Source organism: Stigmatopora argus, chromosome 2 (assembly GCF_051989625.1).
Source record: "Stigmatopora argus isolate UIUO_Sarg chromosome 2, RoL_Sarg_1.0, whole genome shotgun sequence".
In the NCBI taxonomy this organism is placed as follows: Eukaryota; Metazoa; Chordata; class Actinopteri; order Syngnathiformes; family Syngnathidae; genus Stigmatopora; species Stigmatopora argus.
This window is the reverse complement of record NC_135388.1, coordinates 13285603-13303283: the sequence shown is the minus strand read 5'-3', so window position 1 is coordinate 13303283 and position 17681 is coordinate 13285603. Positions and strand designations below refer to the sequence as shown.

The window sequence follows — 17681 nt, the reverse complement described above, 5'->3', positions numbered from 1 at the left end:
TCATTTGAAGAACTCTCATACGTTTTCCTTTCTGCCCTGACTCTTCCTTCTCAGCAGCAGCTGTCAAATAGGCCGTCTTTTTTCTTTCTTTTTCCTCCTTGGGTGTCCACACTTGCGTACAGACACACTCGCACGCACTCTTTCAGAAAATAACACCGCAATTTGGTCTGACATTAAGCCCATACACTGTTTATTTCAATGGCCATCCACCTTAAAGAGTTCTGCTATCCCTTTGCAATGGGCATCTGAAGGACCTTTAATATAGTTCATAACTCATTTACTAAATTCAGAAAATAGAAATGTCTAGAAACTACACAAGCATAAGTCATTGCTTTTCTTTTGTTTGTTCATTCAATTTATGGTTTCAAATTTTCCACATTTTTGTTGTCTCCTTTCTTGCAAGTGGTAAACTGTTCAGACCCTGGACACGTGGAAAATGGAGTGCGGCAGTCTATGCTACGTTACCCTGAAATCTTCAGCTACGGTACAACAGTTGCCATTCACTGTAAACGAGGCTTCTACCTCCTCGGTTCGGCGCTCCTCACCTGCTTACATGATGGGCGCTGGGACAAACCAACCCCTCGATGCTTGGGTGAGTGAAGAGATGATTAACTTTCCTTCAAGTAGTTAAACATTCAAATCATCTTTCATCAACTCCTCTCAATAAAATGATTACTATAATTTATTTTAATAAAATTGATGACATCTGGGTAGGTGGAAGCTCGCTGTAAAAGATATTTTATTTATTCATAGTTCATTCACCGCCATAGATGGTGATAGACTTCCAATCCACTTGAGCTCTGTCACCGTCAAAGGCAAACAATCGGTTAAAAAATAGTAACCATTATTAGACACCTTATATAACATTCTATTGAATCTACAGCAAATATAAAGACATTGGCTTCAAAGTTCCAATAATTTTGGACGGGTGTGTAATTTATGTGGCTGATAAGGCATACAAATTAAAGAGCAGTAATACAATGGGAACATATCATTTACTGAATACTGTAACACTTTCCAATGAGGACCTGGCAGCATCAATGTCAAACTAACCGATGAGATAAATGGTGAGATCGACATGAAGCATGGGGCATTAAATTCCAGGAACAAGGTATTATCAAAAAATTGGGGTAAGAGGAGCGGGTGACTGGGGGGCAAGGAAAGGATGAAGTAATCCAACTTTGGCTTGGTGTCGCTGGACCGACTGTTTGGCACAAATAGAAAATCGAGGACAATTTCCAATCTGTGTCATCTAGAAAGCTGTGCTACCTGACCTCTGTAAAATGTCAATTTTTCAACAATTGAAGAGAAAAATATAAGTTTTTTTTCTCTCTGTGACGTCCATCACATTGATGTTTTGGAAGGATTTCCGTAAAATAGAATCCCAGGTTTTGTTTTATAGTTTCCACGGCATACAACACATCCAATCTCCCATTGCTCTTATTTAATTTATCTTATTCCTACTGTTGCAAACAGACTCACTGTTAATCACCCTTTTATTTGCCTACCCTCACCAACTTCCCTTTTCTCAGCGTCCCTAATTTCTTGTTGCAGCAATGACCCAGCTGCAGTAGTTTATTCAGAAGTAGATGCAATCCATATTTGGCCTCATTCCCATAAAGATTAACACCACTGCCCTCTCTTTGCTCTTTCAACTACCCCTAATTCTCTCTTAGGTATTTCCTGCGGTGATCCTGGTGTACCCCCAAACATGATCATGCCCGTGACCCACAGCTGGGCATATGGCTCCGTGTTGCAGTACTCCTGTGTGCCAGGAGGGACCCTTGTGGGCAACACTACTCGCCACTGCCAAGAGGACGGCACTTGGAGTGGGGTGCCATCCTACTGCACTGGTAAAGTCACCTGACTCTATAAAACTTCACTCCTCATAAAACCTGCGCAGGATCTTAGATGTTTAGTTGGTGCCAAACATTATTCTTCATACAATCTGCAGCCGACAGTCAAGAAATGCTTTTGTGTGCAAAGCAGGTTATTTCTAAATCTACAATTTTACCGGGTTGCAGCTTCTCCCAGCAGGGTGTGAATTCACATCAATGCCAGAAGGAAAATAGGATCCCTATCTCGTCTGAAAGTAGCGAAACAAATGTTACTCGACAAATAGATACGAAGGTAAATAGATAAATAAATGAGTTGAGAAAGTCTAGGGTGACTTTAACAGCACATGGTAGTCATGATTTTGAAAATAATCAAAATATAAGAATAAAATGAAAAAGTGTATCTAATTTGAGGGAAAACCTGCACACCTACATATGTGAACCAAAAGATAAACAAAGTGAAATATATGTTGAAAATACATAGACTGAGAAAAATGGTGAATCTATACATATTACTATTTTTGAAAACGTGTGTACGCGTTAGTGTGTGCGTAAGTGTGTTTGTCCGTTAACATTGGACAAAATATTAGAATTTCGCAGTACGTAACTCTGGACATGGCATTACATATAACCGTTACATTGTTGAGTGCATGCGATTTGTGGAACCATAATATGGCGAGTGTTTAGTGTACGGTTTGTCTGTAAACTGGGGTGAAAAGTGTAAATGGGTTTTCAACCTTTTTTGATTCAAGAGACTTGGCTAACATGCACGGTCAACAAATCAGGGATTTGGTTAATTGTCAGAGAAGTCGAGCGCGTCCACGCAACTCAGAAGACCCATCAGTGAATCTGTGTCGGTGTGACAGAGACTGTTGTGTGCTTGTATGCGTGCCTGAGAAGTGGGAAATTCCCCAAGCTTCCATTTAAAGCATGTTGCGGTACAGTCACAGTGAGTTGAGCTGGGTTTTTTCAACGCACACGAGGTCTGCTGATGCAGTGAAAAAAATGGCGGCCCACTCACACGCCTCCCCACACCAGAAAGACCGTTTTATTCTGAAAGAGGATTCTGATTGTGACAGCGGCAGTGCCATCCTCGGAGCAAAAGGCACGTCCCTCCTGGTTTGATTCAGGCAATTGTTTCAGGTCAGCTCCATTATTTAAATATGGTGTTGCCCATTCATGGGTTCCTTACGCAAATAGATTACCAAAACATGCACAGTAACAACCTCGCCCAACCAGGTGGGACCGACAAAGCCAGGCCCCTCTGCTTGTCTGATGTAAAGTAAATGCCTCCATCCCATTTTATAAAGAGTGCACGTTTTATTAATTTTGGTAAATGCATACCAACCAGAAGAGTGGGGATTTTTTTGAATTCAATTGATAGAGAATGTAATTTTTGATGTTGGGGAATTTTTCATTCATCCATTCAACAACAACAGCATGTTACTGAGGTTACCCCACAATGAAGACTCCAGAGAATACATCTCAGACTGGCTGACACCTTTGTGAGAAACGTCGTTAAATGCATTTCTACATTTTATAGAAAGAAAAACGGACAAGCCTTGCCTGTCTTCTGCTTATTTCTTCATAATTCCACATTAGCCTCAAATAATCTAAAAGTATTTTCTGAAAAGCACTCAATGAGATGACTAATGTATGAGTGAAAATAAATATCCTGGCCAGGTCTACCATTTTGAGGAAGATGAAGGTTGAAGAGGAGTTCGCAACTCATGTTGGATTTTCACTCTGCTTGCTTCAGACCAGAAGGCTCAGCAGGGCAGAATCCATCCTGCAGCTGGAGTCCCTCATTCAAATAGACTGCGCCTCAATGGGAGCTATTAAAGTCACAAATCCCTACCGGTGGAATTTGAGCACCTAAAGTCGTGACATGCTCAGTGCTTTTACTGCCAGAATAATTTAACATAGGCTAAATGCAAAACTATGCTAGTTATTGTAGGGTCACACTGTCTGTGAACGCCTTAATATTTTTTATCTAAGCAACCGAGCCTGTATGATTATTTTGTCATTTAAAGAAATCCTAAAAGTTGTTTTCCTTCTATCTCATAGGATCACTTAAACTAATCAGCACGACATTCAGTCTGTCAAGGATGTTGGACCAGCACTAACTATACATTCTCATGATCATGCAACTCATAAATTATTAAAATGTTTCATTAAGATTCATGCATTATTATTTAATAAAGTGAAATGAGGAAAATTGTCCTGCACATTTGACGGATAGATATCTTCACCACGTGACATGAATTCCAATGTCGCAACAGGAATAATCACACACTCATTATGTTCTGTAAAAGTTGTGCGATTAAACGATACACCCTGCAAATGCAATTTTAGATGTCAATAATGTTTTTATGATGAGGGAATCCTGTTATGTCTTTTCTTGTGCTTTGTAATTCTTTAATTGTATAATTGGTAAGGGATATGGGATCCGAATGTTATTTGAAATATTGTATTCATGTTAGTTTCCTGAGCTTACAGACATTATTTTTTCCTTATTTTTAGGAATAATATCTCAGGATAAACCCGGCTTGTACAGAAAGTAAATGTGGAAAAACTGTTCAACCTGAGTTCCCAGTGTAATTATATTATATATACTGAACGCCACATTACATTTATCACACCATCCATATTGTATGTCCTTCCATGCACATAGCAACATAGGAGGTTCTATGTATTTTGCCTTTGGATTTCTGTACCTCCCATTGCATATTGGTGTACACATTTATAATTTATTTGAGTAGGGACATTAACTCTAACTATTTCTTCTCACTATAGGTCTGAGTCCAGGGATGTGTGGGGACACAGGGCTTCCTCCCCATGGTAGCCGTTTAGGAGACGAGTTTAAAACCAAGAGCCTGCTGCGTTTCAGCTGCGAGGCAGGATACAATCTGATTGGCTCCGCTGAGAGGACGTGCCTCCACAACGGCACATGGAGTGGAACACAGCCTGTGTGTCAAGGTGAGCGAGCTCATTGGCAAGCATTAACAGGGAACCTGCAGTGATGTGGAAGGCCCTCACTCCTCAATTCACATCAGGCAGTGGTGATTATGTTGGGCTAAAGTGACATTCTCTTTTTGTGCATAACTCTTCTGGCAACCGTTTGCTTTCGCAGTTTCTTAATTTTTGATACAAACTCCACTCATACATTTTGTAATCACCACATATACTATACATCCATCAATCTGACCGACATTGGTCGAGTGAAAGATTGCATTTCAGATTGGTCGCCAACCGAAGATGCAAAGTATTAGCAATTAAATCAGATTACAGTACACCATTGAAATAATCTATTTGCTTGTTTGTGAACAATATATATATATATATATATATATATATATATATATATATATATATATATATATATATATATATATATATATATGTATTCAGCACTAGTTTTTAAAGGTTAAAGATGGCTCTTCTATTGAAACCAATCTTTGAAAAAAATTAATCTGATGAACGCAGACCAACTGGTGGCCGAAACTAAAATATGGAGTGGAAATTATTATGTAAACCTCTTTGCCTTCTTAAAATATGGACTTAATCATTGTAGAATATTTGTAAAAATAGCTAAGCCGAACAAGTTGAGAAACTTAATCTCTTCTGTTTGGAATGTTGAACCATCCAGCTACATGGCATGTTTGTCGCGATAAGCCTTTAATTCTTGTTACAGATTCAATGCATTATTGTAAAATGAGCCAGAAATTTAGAGATGTTTATCAACCTACACCATTCGTCTTGAAATGTCACACTGAAACTGAGGTTAAAGCTACAATTGTACTCTAAGTTTATCTTGAACAACAGGTCGTTTAAAATGACCCTACACCAGTGTGAACGTCATTTTGGACGTAACAGAGGGAAACCACTGACGTGTATGTGCAGTTGTGTGTGTGTGTGGCCTAGATATTGAGGATTTCAGCTTGTGGCTTAGCTGGATTTCCCAGTCTCTGCCAACAAAGGTATCCCTACACAAAAGCTGTTTCCAAGTGAAGCTTTTCAAACCCTTGAGAGTTGAGAGAAAATTTAAGTGGGTCCTCATAGCCCTGTGGAAAACCCAGGAAAAGAAACATGCTTGGTTTCTGTACTCTCAGTGCCATAGTGTGTTACACATTTATGAGTTTAGCCGGAGTCAGTTACCAAAAGTGATGTGGACGAAGGTCAGCTTTTACGCACGCTATTTTCCTTCGCCCTCACTAACTTGTGCCATGTTACGGTGCTTCTGCCTCCAGTTTCAATTTGTGTGTTAAAATCTCCCTGGAATCATGCTCTTTTGGAATTACTTCCTCCTGAGCACTTTCAATTTGGTATTCCGACTCTTGGCAAGATAAAGACAGGGTCTCAACTATATTTTCCTTTGATTTATCTAACCTTCAAGGTCGTCACCGGTTTCACCTATGTAGCAGCAAACCGATGCATAGAATATTTTTTATTGTACAATTTAAATAGTCATGTATTTGTTGATCATCATTAATTTAAAAAAATCTTACGTATGTGAATGTTGCTCTGGAGGAAAGGATGTTTCTTAATCTAAAATAGCCAAAATTTCAAAGTTGGTTGCCGCCAAACTAAGCAGCAGCGTGCTACCTTCTATTCTGATCTGCATACAATATTACTGATGCTAACCCCAGTAGATAAACTAATTTCATGAGTCCAATGGAATCATAGGTAGTGGTGAGTCATATCTTGGCAGTTGATATTTGAGATTGTATTATTACCGATAGGCGGAGTACCAGTACAGCACTAAACATAGACACACATCAAGTGCAGGATGTTCGAATGTTGAAATAATCTTCACTTATAACCGACCCCCTGATGGTGCTCCTATTCTTAATAAAGAATTGTAACTTAAAAAAAACATTTACTAATTCAGCTCTGGCAATTAATATTGAACTGTATGCCAGCCTTGAACAAGATTCTAATGTGGATTTTACATGATAAATATTTTTGATCAGTTAGTGTTTAGTTCATCATGTAGTATTTAATTGATCGTCATAGAAATGTATTTTTTTAATTACCATGCATTGAAGTAATTGAGGTGAAAAAAGATTTTGGTACTTGGCAGCATCAAGATGATGATACCAAATGGTTTAGTAATATGGTATTTTTTTAGATTATAGCCATTTTGACTGTGTTATCACAAAGCTTCTTGAAACGATCAATTATATTAACTACAACTCAGATTGGCTGCAGCCTGGCATCTTTGAAAATGTTGAGCTGTAATGTTGTTTCAGCCACGATTTCACTAGATCTTATTTTACCCATCCTTTCTGCTATCTACACTGAAGTGATACTGCATTGATCGCACATTAGTTTCTGTCTGTGTGTGATGTCAATTCTTTGTGTCTTGTCTGACTTTTCATTACGCTAATGGTGTTTCAAAGCTGTCTCTAAAGACTGGTGTATTTATCACTGAGACATACTAAGATGAATATACATCCATATTACCGTGAAAGCTGTTCCTGTGAGCATGTAAATTGCATGACAACACAAAAAACTACACAGTCGTCTTTATTGTGGCACATATTGATGTATCTCATCAATTGTGAAATTGCTACTTGTCAGTCGGCTGTTGTCGGATGTGCTTATTAGTGACATCGTCATTTACTACTTCTTCAAAGTTGTTATTTAATGTGGCTCTATAGATTTTGAATAGTTGTTTTGAAAGGCTACAAAGAGCGCTAACACCAACAGTGTGCGACAACATCAAATACAAAGGCAATGTCCAATTTGACAATCTGTTGTCTCCAGATGCAATAGTCTTCATTCATCGACACAGTGTAAGATATAAGAGATGTATCATAAGTTCTGCCTTTGCAAAGACACTGTGATCTCCCAGCTAGAGCAGTCAGCCATGAAACCTAATTATTCACCACCTGCAAATGTAAAGCAGTAAGATGTCTTCCAGATTATGTATTTCTTCAGAAAATATGACAAAACATGGCATAAGACCTCACAAATGTGCAACAAGATCACAGGTATCTCACTGCATACACTGAAAATTCAGGTTGTTTTAGAATTCAGGAAACATAAGTTGTTTGAATACTAAATGCAGCGCATATAAGATATTGCATACTTTATTATATAATTTCACTATATGAATGTGTATGAATAAGCCATTGCACATTTACATGTCAATGAGCATTGTCTTTGTAAATCTAAAGTTTCCATACAGTTTGCATCATATTATTGATGGATGTTGGATACAACCAATGTTGTACCCAGCAAGCTTGACTGGCTCATGCATATTTGGGCAAAACCACGAAGGAGCAATTTAAAACCACTGTGGATACTGTAGGTGTGTTTAGCCTGCAGCTCACAGTTCAAATGCTGCACTGTCTGCTATTATAAGTGCTGGGAATCTCTCCAACAACCCTTAATATTTAATTAGCCTTACTACCTCAAGGACATATTTTTGTTATTTCCATCTGGCTCTCGCGATAATCTCATTATTGCAGACAATGCACACGATCGACCTTGAGTGACAGCAAAACAGTCTTGCTAAGAATGACAATATTAATAAGATTAACCATCATTTTCCATTATGCCTTCACTTCTCAGCTGTATCGTGTGGGAACCCCGGCACCCCAGCCCACGGCATAATCGTTTTCAGTGAAGGCATCACCTTTGGATGCTCAGTGGTTTATGCATGCTGGGAAGGCTTCAAAACATCGGGTCTGACTACGAGACATTGCACAACTAATGGAACATGGACAGGACAACCACCCGATTGCACTGGTAAGGAATAGAGTGGATTCAAAGTGCACGTTGTCTCAATTTATCTCTGTTTTGGGAAGCACTGTGTAGCTGTCACAGAGGCCCATAGAGGTTTGGTGGGAAAAAGGAAAAGAAAAATGGGAACCAAATGAAGTAGTGAAGCAAGTTAGTTCTTGTGGGAGATTTAAGAAGTTTCTGTGACAAAGTTGAAGAAGAGAAGTTATTAAAAAGAAAATCAGTGAAAGAACAGTGATATTTTCACATTACTACATCAGCACTTCGCTAACTAACATGACTGTAATTTAATTCTTCCCAAGAGACCAAACATACAAAAATATATGACTGCCATAATACAGTCATAACTCAACTTATGAATGCCTCGAGGTACGATTTTTTTGTATGCAAATGAGTGACTCAAGATAAGAAAAAGATCCTAGTTACGAAATACCCCAAAAAGTAAAAGCATTTCATTATCCGTTATTTTATTTTGAAAATATTGTTGCGGATGCATTGATTCTCACTTGAGAACATTGCTACCCTCTACTGGACTCTCATGTCATCGCGCTCATTCTGTCTTATACAATGACAATAAAAGCATTAAATTCATTTCAATTGGCTGTCTCACAACAACCACTATCCATGTTTTAAGATTCTCTCTTACACACCTGTCCATTGATGTCCACCTCAGCTAGATGCTCCCCTTATTAATGATTGCAATTCTCCTTATTAAGCGATTAGAAACCGTACAAATGTAACGCGGCACATATTTTCACACACACACACACACACACCGCACACGTAGAAGTCTAAAATGTAGTACTACAAAGTGGACGGCTTTCGGCCATGGTAGAACGGACTCTTGCCGCCATCTGGCGGACAAATGCGGGTAAAACATCTCCCACTATAACAGCCCCAGAGGGAACTATTTTAGCGGCGCGGGACACATTTTTATATGCTTTATTTATTTTAAGACATTAATAAATCATTTCCTTAACATTTTCTCTCGTTTTTGTGTTTCCTCACATCTTCCATACAAAATTGGGACACTTTGACCAATTTTAAAGGGTTTAGTTGGTAGTTGTGTGAGGACTGTGGAACAAATTACAGAATTTACATATAAAGTACACCTCTACTTACGAAATGTTCAAGTTCTGGAACTAATTGATTTCGTAAGTAGAGGTACGACTGTATATCTTTCAAATCGGATTACAACCATGTTTCAATTGACGTTCTTCAACATCTTGCAGTGATCAGTTGTGGAGACCCAGGCTCGATAGCCAATGGTGTGTACTTGGGACGGGAGTTCACCTTCAACCACACAGTGGTATATCATTGTAACCCGGGTCACATAATGGAACCGCCTGGACTAGGACGCAGCGTTTTGCAATGCACTAAAGAAGGACAGTGGAACCAAACCAAACCCACATGTAAAGGTAATATTTATTACTATACTGTTGTTAAATTGTTACCAGTTCCATCATTTTGGAATTGGATACCTCACCTTAATTCTTTTTGTGTCTGGTCCATCCCTATATAATTGCTGACATATAGTTTAGTCTTCAACAGTAGCCGCAACTCAGATCCTGTTTGTCCTCAATTTTGTTTGCAACTTTCTTCATATTAATTGTTCCTTGCAAACATAAAGAGAATGTCCGGACGCAATCGGTGTGGAATGAGTCAGATATTCTGTTGCTTGGTAGTGTGTCTTTGTGTCCCCGTTGATCTTCAACTCTTGATGGAGTGGTTCACAGACGTAGGTGAATCAGGTTGTGATGAGTATCAGCACTCGCAAATCCCATGCCATTTTCCTAAATTGGAAAAGGGTGAAGTGGTCAAGTATGAGAACTTGCCCCAAGTGCAGGAGTTTAAGAGTCTTTACAAATCAGGGCAAAATTGAAACATCATTGATTGGATTGATGTAGCGCAGATGTCATCCAAATTTCACCAAAGGAACTATTTGGACCATTTTACTACAGAAAACAAAAAAATATGCTACCACAGTTTTCCTCTATTTGCATCCATTGTAGAGTGAGTATCTAATTGCAGTAATGGTACTCAGTGAATAAATGTTCTTGCTTCTGTTTATTATTTACTATGCACAATTTTCTTTCTTTCTTTATTCTCCCTATTTTTCTCTTTTTAATTTGTATTTAAATTGTTTGCAGCTTCTGGTCATATTGTGTATTAACCAGAACTATGCCAAACTATGCTGCTACAAAATAGTACACACTTTATTTTATCATGTGTCTGTATTTGGGACCAGATCTCTGACAACTCTATCAGTCGTGGGGCATGATGGACACATTTTACTGGTCGATCTATCTTGCCACTCACACCTCTGGGCATGAGCTGTTGAGTTGGGACCATAAGAACCAGATCACAGATAAACGGATAAAATGAGTTCTCTTCTTCACCTGGTGTCATAAATTCCCTTGATATATTGAGTGAGAATCTCAGTCCTTTGGGACGGGTCCGAAATTGAGCCTCTGCTCTTCCACACTGAAAAGAGGGAGATGCGGTGGGTAGGGTATCTGATTGGAATGCCTTTTAGACATCTTGCTGGTGAGGTACTATTGAAGTATGTCCAACCTGGAGGAATTCTAACAAATTGAATTGTGTTCATTATGGATACAGATGAAGATTAGACATTGGTTACGATCGATAAAAGTATAGTAACAACAATCAACAAAATCCCATTCACAGTGTGGGCTAGCAGAATAAAATATCCCACATAACTGAAGAAAGATTCAATCTTGATACTTAAAATACCAAATAGCAGTGTTGGTTTATTTCGGGAGTAACTTTTGTCCTCTACACACACAAAGGAAGAAAATAAAACAGAATGTATTAAACCCAAATGAGGCCGAGATTTTACAAGAGTCCATATTTAGAGTTTAGCCTCAAGTTCTCAGAAGCATTAAAAGTAATACTTCCTGAAAATCTCTATGCCATTTCATCCTACAAACACAAAATCTCCAGATGGCTCATGTGGTTGCTGTGGCTTTGAACTGAAATGAAAAAGCTGAAAAAGCCACCAAAGAGAAGATGCACATGGAGGGGAAACAGAGAAAGCAAGAGATAATGGAGGTGATCGAAACTGAAGCTGGAAATTGGAAAAATTGGGAAAAAAAGGAATAATTAGATGGAGAGCAGAAGAATTGTGTGCGTGTGAGGGAGGGGTGGGGGGTTAAGCACTTCAAACAGATCCTAGGGATTCATTTGATCCTCTTTTGCAGCCAGTTTGCTCGTACATAGTACGTACTGTACAGGGATGGATTTGGAGCAGTTTGTTACTCAGAGTCCTTTTTACGCCTCGTTGTTGCTCTGAAGTGAGGCAGCTCACCCCCAACTGTTTCCCGGACTTCGCATTCACGCCCCCGATGTCTGTGTGTGTGCTCATCTGCGTGTGCATGTGTGCATCTATGCCTCAACACAGCGTCCCTTCAGGGATTAATAAAGAATCTAAAAAAGGCATTTCCAAAGTGTGGCCTGACAGCCCAAATCAATCAAGTAAGAGTTTGGAGGAAGAGGAGAAAATGAATCCAGTAAGTGAAGGTCTAGGAGAATTAAAGGGATGAAAGGGGCGTGGCAATAGAGAACATTAGATAACTAAGAGCAAAGGCCCATGCCAAAGGCCAGTTCAATTTTCCAGAGAGTTTAATGAAAGTGCCACACGATACAAATTACCTTTTTTAAATGAAAACTGGTCAAGGGTAGATTGTGTGTAATTCTGCTGATTGCAAACGAATACTGTGGAAATCCCTTTTAAATTCCCACTAGAGTTCAGGGGTACTTTACAGAATTCGACAGATTAAACTTCACTGAGCCACAGTCACCCCGTCGTGTTGCTTGTAAAATAAACCCAAAGGTGAAAAACACAGTGTTAATCCAATTTTGCCAAAGCCAGAGTCAGTAACCAGAAGTAATGTAGGCAAAGGCAAGTTTTTTTTGCACTCGTGGTGCTCATCCGCTTAGTTTCACAACTTTAGCAGGCAGCGTTTAGTTATTTTTTCAAGAAAATTCAGTTGTTTTTAATCAGAAAAATAGTCAATACATTTTGTATGTTGAACAATAGTTCGTTTTTTGTGGGAAATTCCTTCAAAACGAAGACTGTTGATATAAGACTTTTTCCCAATGGTGAGCTGAGTGGACTGAGCAAATAGAAGACCGCTTTGGCCAGGTGCCAAAAGACGTGTTGCTGATTAACAATTAGAACCGAAACAACAAGGCGTGTTGGCCCTGGCATCGCCAAAAATTCACCAAGAAAAAATCTTGGTCTTAATAATTTCAGATGATAATTTATGAATTTTGAATCACTATGATTGCTGTTGTGTAAAGTCAAAGGCTTAAAATCTAAGATATTAACTATTGACTCCGTGCCTAAGATTCTATTACAATGGTGCCCAAGAAACTTCTATGTTGGGCTCTTGGTCTTTCTCACACTCTCGCACTTTCTCTCACTAAAATCTCTCACATAATCCTGGTCCCTCTCTCACTTTCATAGACATAGCATTAGGACCTCATTAATACCAACTGACCAATTCTCTGGAAGTTCCTAATAATTCCCTACAAAGGGTTCATTAACAGTGACATTCTCATTACTTTAACAAATTCCTGCTACACAATGGCAATAGTTTGACTCTCAAAATAATTTAATTTTAAGTAAGGAAAAATGTTCAAACTTGAGCAAAGCGCAGGAAAACTTAAGCTTCGACCCTACTAATAAACACCAAATGTCCTTGTAAAAAAATAGAGACATTAAAATGACCCAACATAACAACGCAAAGGAAAATTTCACAGAAAAAAAGGTGTAAAGGAAAAGGGAATGTGCCATCACTGGTGTTGCAACGAAAGCAAATGTGTCAAGGAGGCGAGGAAGAGAGGGAGCACGTTATAGAAGAAATACTTGCCTCCAAACATGTAAACACACAAGAAGGTAAGGATTAACCCTTAAAATGTTGGCTGGGTGAACTGTACCAGGAAATATATGCCCAAAAGACAAAAGAGGGGGAGTTCGAGAAGGGAGCAAGATGAGTAATAATTTGAGAAGAGCATGAGAGGATTTTAAAAAAATAAAAAATTACAAAATTAATAAAAACAGGACAGGCGCTACAGAACAAGGACCAGCAGAAGAAGGGCTGTCGGGAATGAGCTGGAAACAAGAGGAAGGAACAATTAATATGAAGAAAGTCTAAAAAAGGACAAAAAGTCACATAGTAGCAAAAGGTTCAAGGAAACAGGATGGGATTAGAGGCAGTAATGAAGAATCTTTTAAGTCTATAAGTATCGTTTCTTCAATATTAAGATAAAACCTGTGTTGTGCCCACAGCCCTTGTGAGGATAAGTGGAATGAAAAATGAATAACGAACCTTGTGTTGTGCTTATTGTGCTCGGCCGTGTTGAAATGTGGAAAGTTGGAAATAGAATTCATTGTTGATAAAATAAAAGTCATAGCCATCTTACAATCAATACATCCTTCAGACTCAGGGACACGCAAAAATGTAAACACAAATAAACACTTTCATTTATGTATTTTAATTCATTCATTTTCCAAACCGCTTATCCTCACAAGGGCCTTGGGGGTGCTGGAGGCTATCCCAGCTGACTTTGTGTAATGGTGTTTTTTTTTCAGCCTTTTCTCTGTTATTTAAGAATTCTTTATAGCTTTAGACAGATCTGATAGGAAATTTTATTTTGGGACATTTGAGCTCAGTCCCCAATTTGTTCAAATATAGAATAATATTTGTTCATATATAGTATAATAGTAATCAATAAATGTTTGAGTATGGGCCGCTAAAAAATTGTGACCTATAAGGTGCCATTCAGATTGGAAAAAAGGTAACCGGCACAGGATGGATGCTAATGGATGTTAAATTGAGACCTTGTCTCACAAGTGTTTGTCCAAGTATTTAAGTTTTACCAGGTGTTATGAGGCTGTTAGGAATAAATTATCATATCTTTAAGTCTGTTACTTTTTAGTAGTCAACTAAATCATTGTTACTAAAAACTGCTTAATGCAAGTTAGAACAATAAGTCTCTTTATATAGATTTTTGGATCCATTCATGATTTGAATATTTGCTTGACCAAGATACATTTAAAAAAAAGCACTGTATCTATTACGTGCAATGAAGTTTAATGGAATATCTCAACGTCTGAGATGAAAATTCTAAGTCTCAAATGCACCTTTTAGTGATTTCGCCTCAATAAACAACATGTAATTTGTCTTTGGTTCAAAGCAATTGTTCTCCTGCTACCCATTGGTCTGCTGAAAATGCAAGGTAGTAAGGGAAGCAAAAAAAGACTAAGTGGTGAGTTGGGAAGGCAGGAGAACTCATTAAAGCAAGTGAGGAGGAACATGCCCATATGGTGTGTGTTTTAGTGTAGCTGGATGGGCAACAACTGTTTGGATATTGCTTTATTTTCACCTTTTCATTCTTAATCCTACTGTTACTACATGTATGTGTTACATGAGTATGGAAGACTCGTGTATGAATCATTTACATGCTTGTGTGTATTAGTGAAGCGAGTGAGGCCATCTGTCTGCTTGTTAGATGGAAATTACTGTGACTTTATTAGTTGTCAGGGATCCTGCAGATGGTTGTCAGGTATTATCTTTGGGAGTTAGGGACAAGCACTCATGCATGGGCACGGTCTGATATTCATCTCCATGATATGAAATTTTGTGCACATGCATGCGTGTATGAATGCACTTACTATCAAATTACAATGGTGTTTTTTATGCTTTCAAGCGTGTGGAGAATGATTTTCAATGCATTTGCACAGAAATGAAGTTGGATCAAAAAAGGAGCCAATATGAGGAATTTCTGGAGAAAAAAAACTTTTTTGCTCAAAACTCCTCCAGCTTGAATAAACAAATAGCATCACAGATGATGAGGAATGCTGTGTGTGTTTCAGTGATCCAATGCGGACCTCCCCCTCAAGTACAAAATGGGGAGGTCAAAGGAACTGACCATACATGGGGATCAAGTGTAAGCTACAGTTGTTTCCATGGTTACCAATTGTCCTTGCCAGCGGTATTGACCTGTGAGGGGAATGGAACGTGGACCGGAGATGTACCACAATGTCTGAGTAAGTCGTTTGGTGTTAACTCGTTTTCTTTCTGAAACAACAATGCATCTTACATTTCCTTTAAAATCTAACCTGGCTTGCCTTGCCTTGTCCAGCTATGCTGTGTGGTGATCCTGGCTCTCCTGGAAGCGGGTTCCGAGAAGGAAATATTTTTACTTACCGGTCAGTGCTAAGCTATATTGGTGAATCACTAATACTTTGTTTCATGGTCATTACTCTTTAAGTCTATTCATTGTGACAGTATGTAAAGCACGAAGGCCAACTCTTTTCTATATGGCCGTCACAATAGAAGGTATTTCAGCACTCATCAAAACAGGTTCTTGACTAACAATAATAGGAGCACAATGGAGAACCTGAAACTTAAAGGGGTGGAGGGGAGGCCATTGGTGGATTTTGTTATTGCTCACCATGTGTGTCTTGTGAAATTCGGCTGTTTTCATCTATAGGTCAGAGGTCAGATTCTACTGTCATCCCCCATACCTGTTGGTTGGCTCCGCCTCCAGAGTATGTCAGGCCGATGGCGTTTGGAGTGGCCAACAACCTGCCTGTATAGGTAACGACCACCATATATATGTATAGGGACAAGGGACTATGTGTCCCCTAAATTGGCATGTTGAGGTTCACACAATTCTGGTGCAATATAGCTATGACACTTTATATTCAAACAGTAAAAATGACTCAGTTAAGAATCTGACAGATTAGTTAATCTTGTCATTGGCTGGCCACCAATTCGGGGTATCCATCGCCTAGTGCCTGTAGCTAGCTGGGATAGGCTCCAGTAACCCCCACGACCCTTGTAAGGGTTGGCGAATACCTGTATTTACCTGTATTTCCATTCATATTGCTAAAGCCTGTGGAAAATGTCTTTTACCATACTCCACATAATTGCAAAAATGCTATAACATTTTGGGTGCGTTATTTTTACATTTTATTTTATTTTTTACAATGAGCAATTGAGTTTTTGGCACGTATCCATTTTAAAGTGTTAATGCAACTGCTGGATTTCTTTCAAACTATGATTTTTTTTAAAACAAGGTTTTTATTTCTTTTTTCTTTTACCACCGTACAAAATAGGAAAAAATGCTTATAAAATGCTTTATTTCAATTTTATTGCCATTGCTGGTGACAAGTTTTAATTAACAAGCATCCTTTAGAAGTGAAAAGAAAACCTTTTTATGTTCGTGTACTTGTGCAGACCCTGCATTTAACAGCTGTCGTGACCCCGGAACACCAGTTTATGGTATCCCAGTACAAGCCCTAGGCCTTCAGGTCAGAGATGATGGTTTCAGTATTCAACATACTGTATTATAATCACTTTCACTATAAATGAATTCATTAATTGCAGGGACAAATACGTGAAGGTTTTGGTAAATGGTTCAAATATGTGTATATGAAATATATTCTTTCCCCTTTAAGGTTGGAAGCAAGGTTACATTTAAGTGCCGCAAGAACTACCACATCCTTGGGTCAACCACCAGAACGTGTTTAGAAAATCTTACCTGGAGTGGAACACAACCTGAATGTATCGGTAAGAAATTAAATATTAAAGTTATCATTCTGGGTGCTGTGTTCTGCTGTATAGTTATAGAAGCATCAAAATCCCTGTTGAATTCACAATCTTGACTCTTTTCCATTTCTCAGCCCACTCATGCCGACAGCCCGAGACTCCCAGTAACGTGGATGTCCGCTCCATGGACCTGCCAACTTTGGGATATACACTTATCTACACCTGTCAATATGGCTTTTATCTCGCTGGAGGATCAGAGCACAGAACATGTAAAAGTGATGGGAGATGGTCAGGAAAACCACCACTGTGTAAAGGTAATTTAATTTTCAAACAGAAATAGCTGCTGGGCAGCCCGGGCTGAGTGGTTAGCACGTCAGCCTCACAGTGGGGGACTTGGGTTCAAATCCATGTTGGTCCACCTGTGTGGAGTTTGCATGTTCTCCCCAGGCGTACGTGGGTTTTCTCTGAGTACTCCGATTTCCTCCCACATTCCAAAGGCATGCATGGTAGGCTG

General features: G+C 38.8%; 1 protein-coding gene across 4 annotated transcripts in view; it reads left to right on the top strand.

The window, feature by feature from the left end:
- LOC144070630 (CUB and sushi domain-containing protein 1-like) overlaps positions 1-17681 on the top strand; it is a 332478-nt gene that overhangs the window by 279860 nt on the left and 34937 nt on the right. For all 4 annotated transcript variants that reach the window (XM_077594993.1, XM_077594992.1, XM_077594994.1 and 1 more), the window contains 11 exons: positions 404-592; positions 1677-1853; positions 4632-4814; positions 8415-8591; positions 9818-10003; positions 15487-15660; positions 15756-15822; positions 16107-16213; positions 16856-16929; positions 17077-17188; positions 17302-17481. In XM_077594993.1, coding sequence (XP_077451119.1) covers positions 404-592; positions 1677-1853; positions 4632-4814; positions 8415-8591; positions 9818-10003; positions 15487-15660; positions 15756-15822; positions 16107-16213; positions 16856-16929; positions 17077-17188; positions 17302-17481 — 1626 coding nt within the window. The remainder of the gene's footprint in view (positions 1-403; positions 593-1676; positions 1854-4631; positions 4815-8414; positions 8592-9817; positions 10004-15486; positions 15661-15755; positions 15823-16106; positions 16214-16855; positions 16930-17076; positions 17189-17301; positions 17482-17681) is intronic.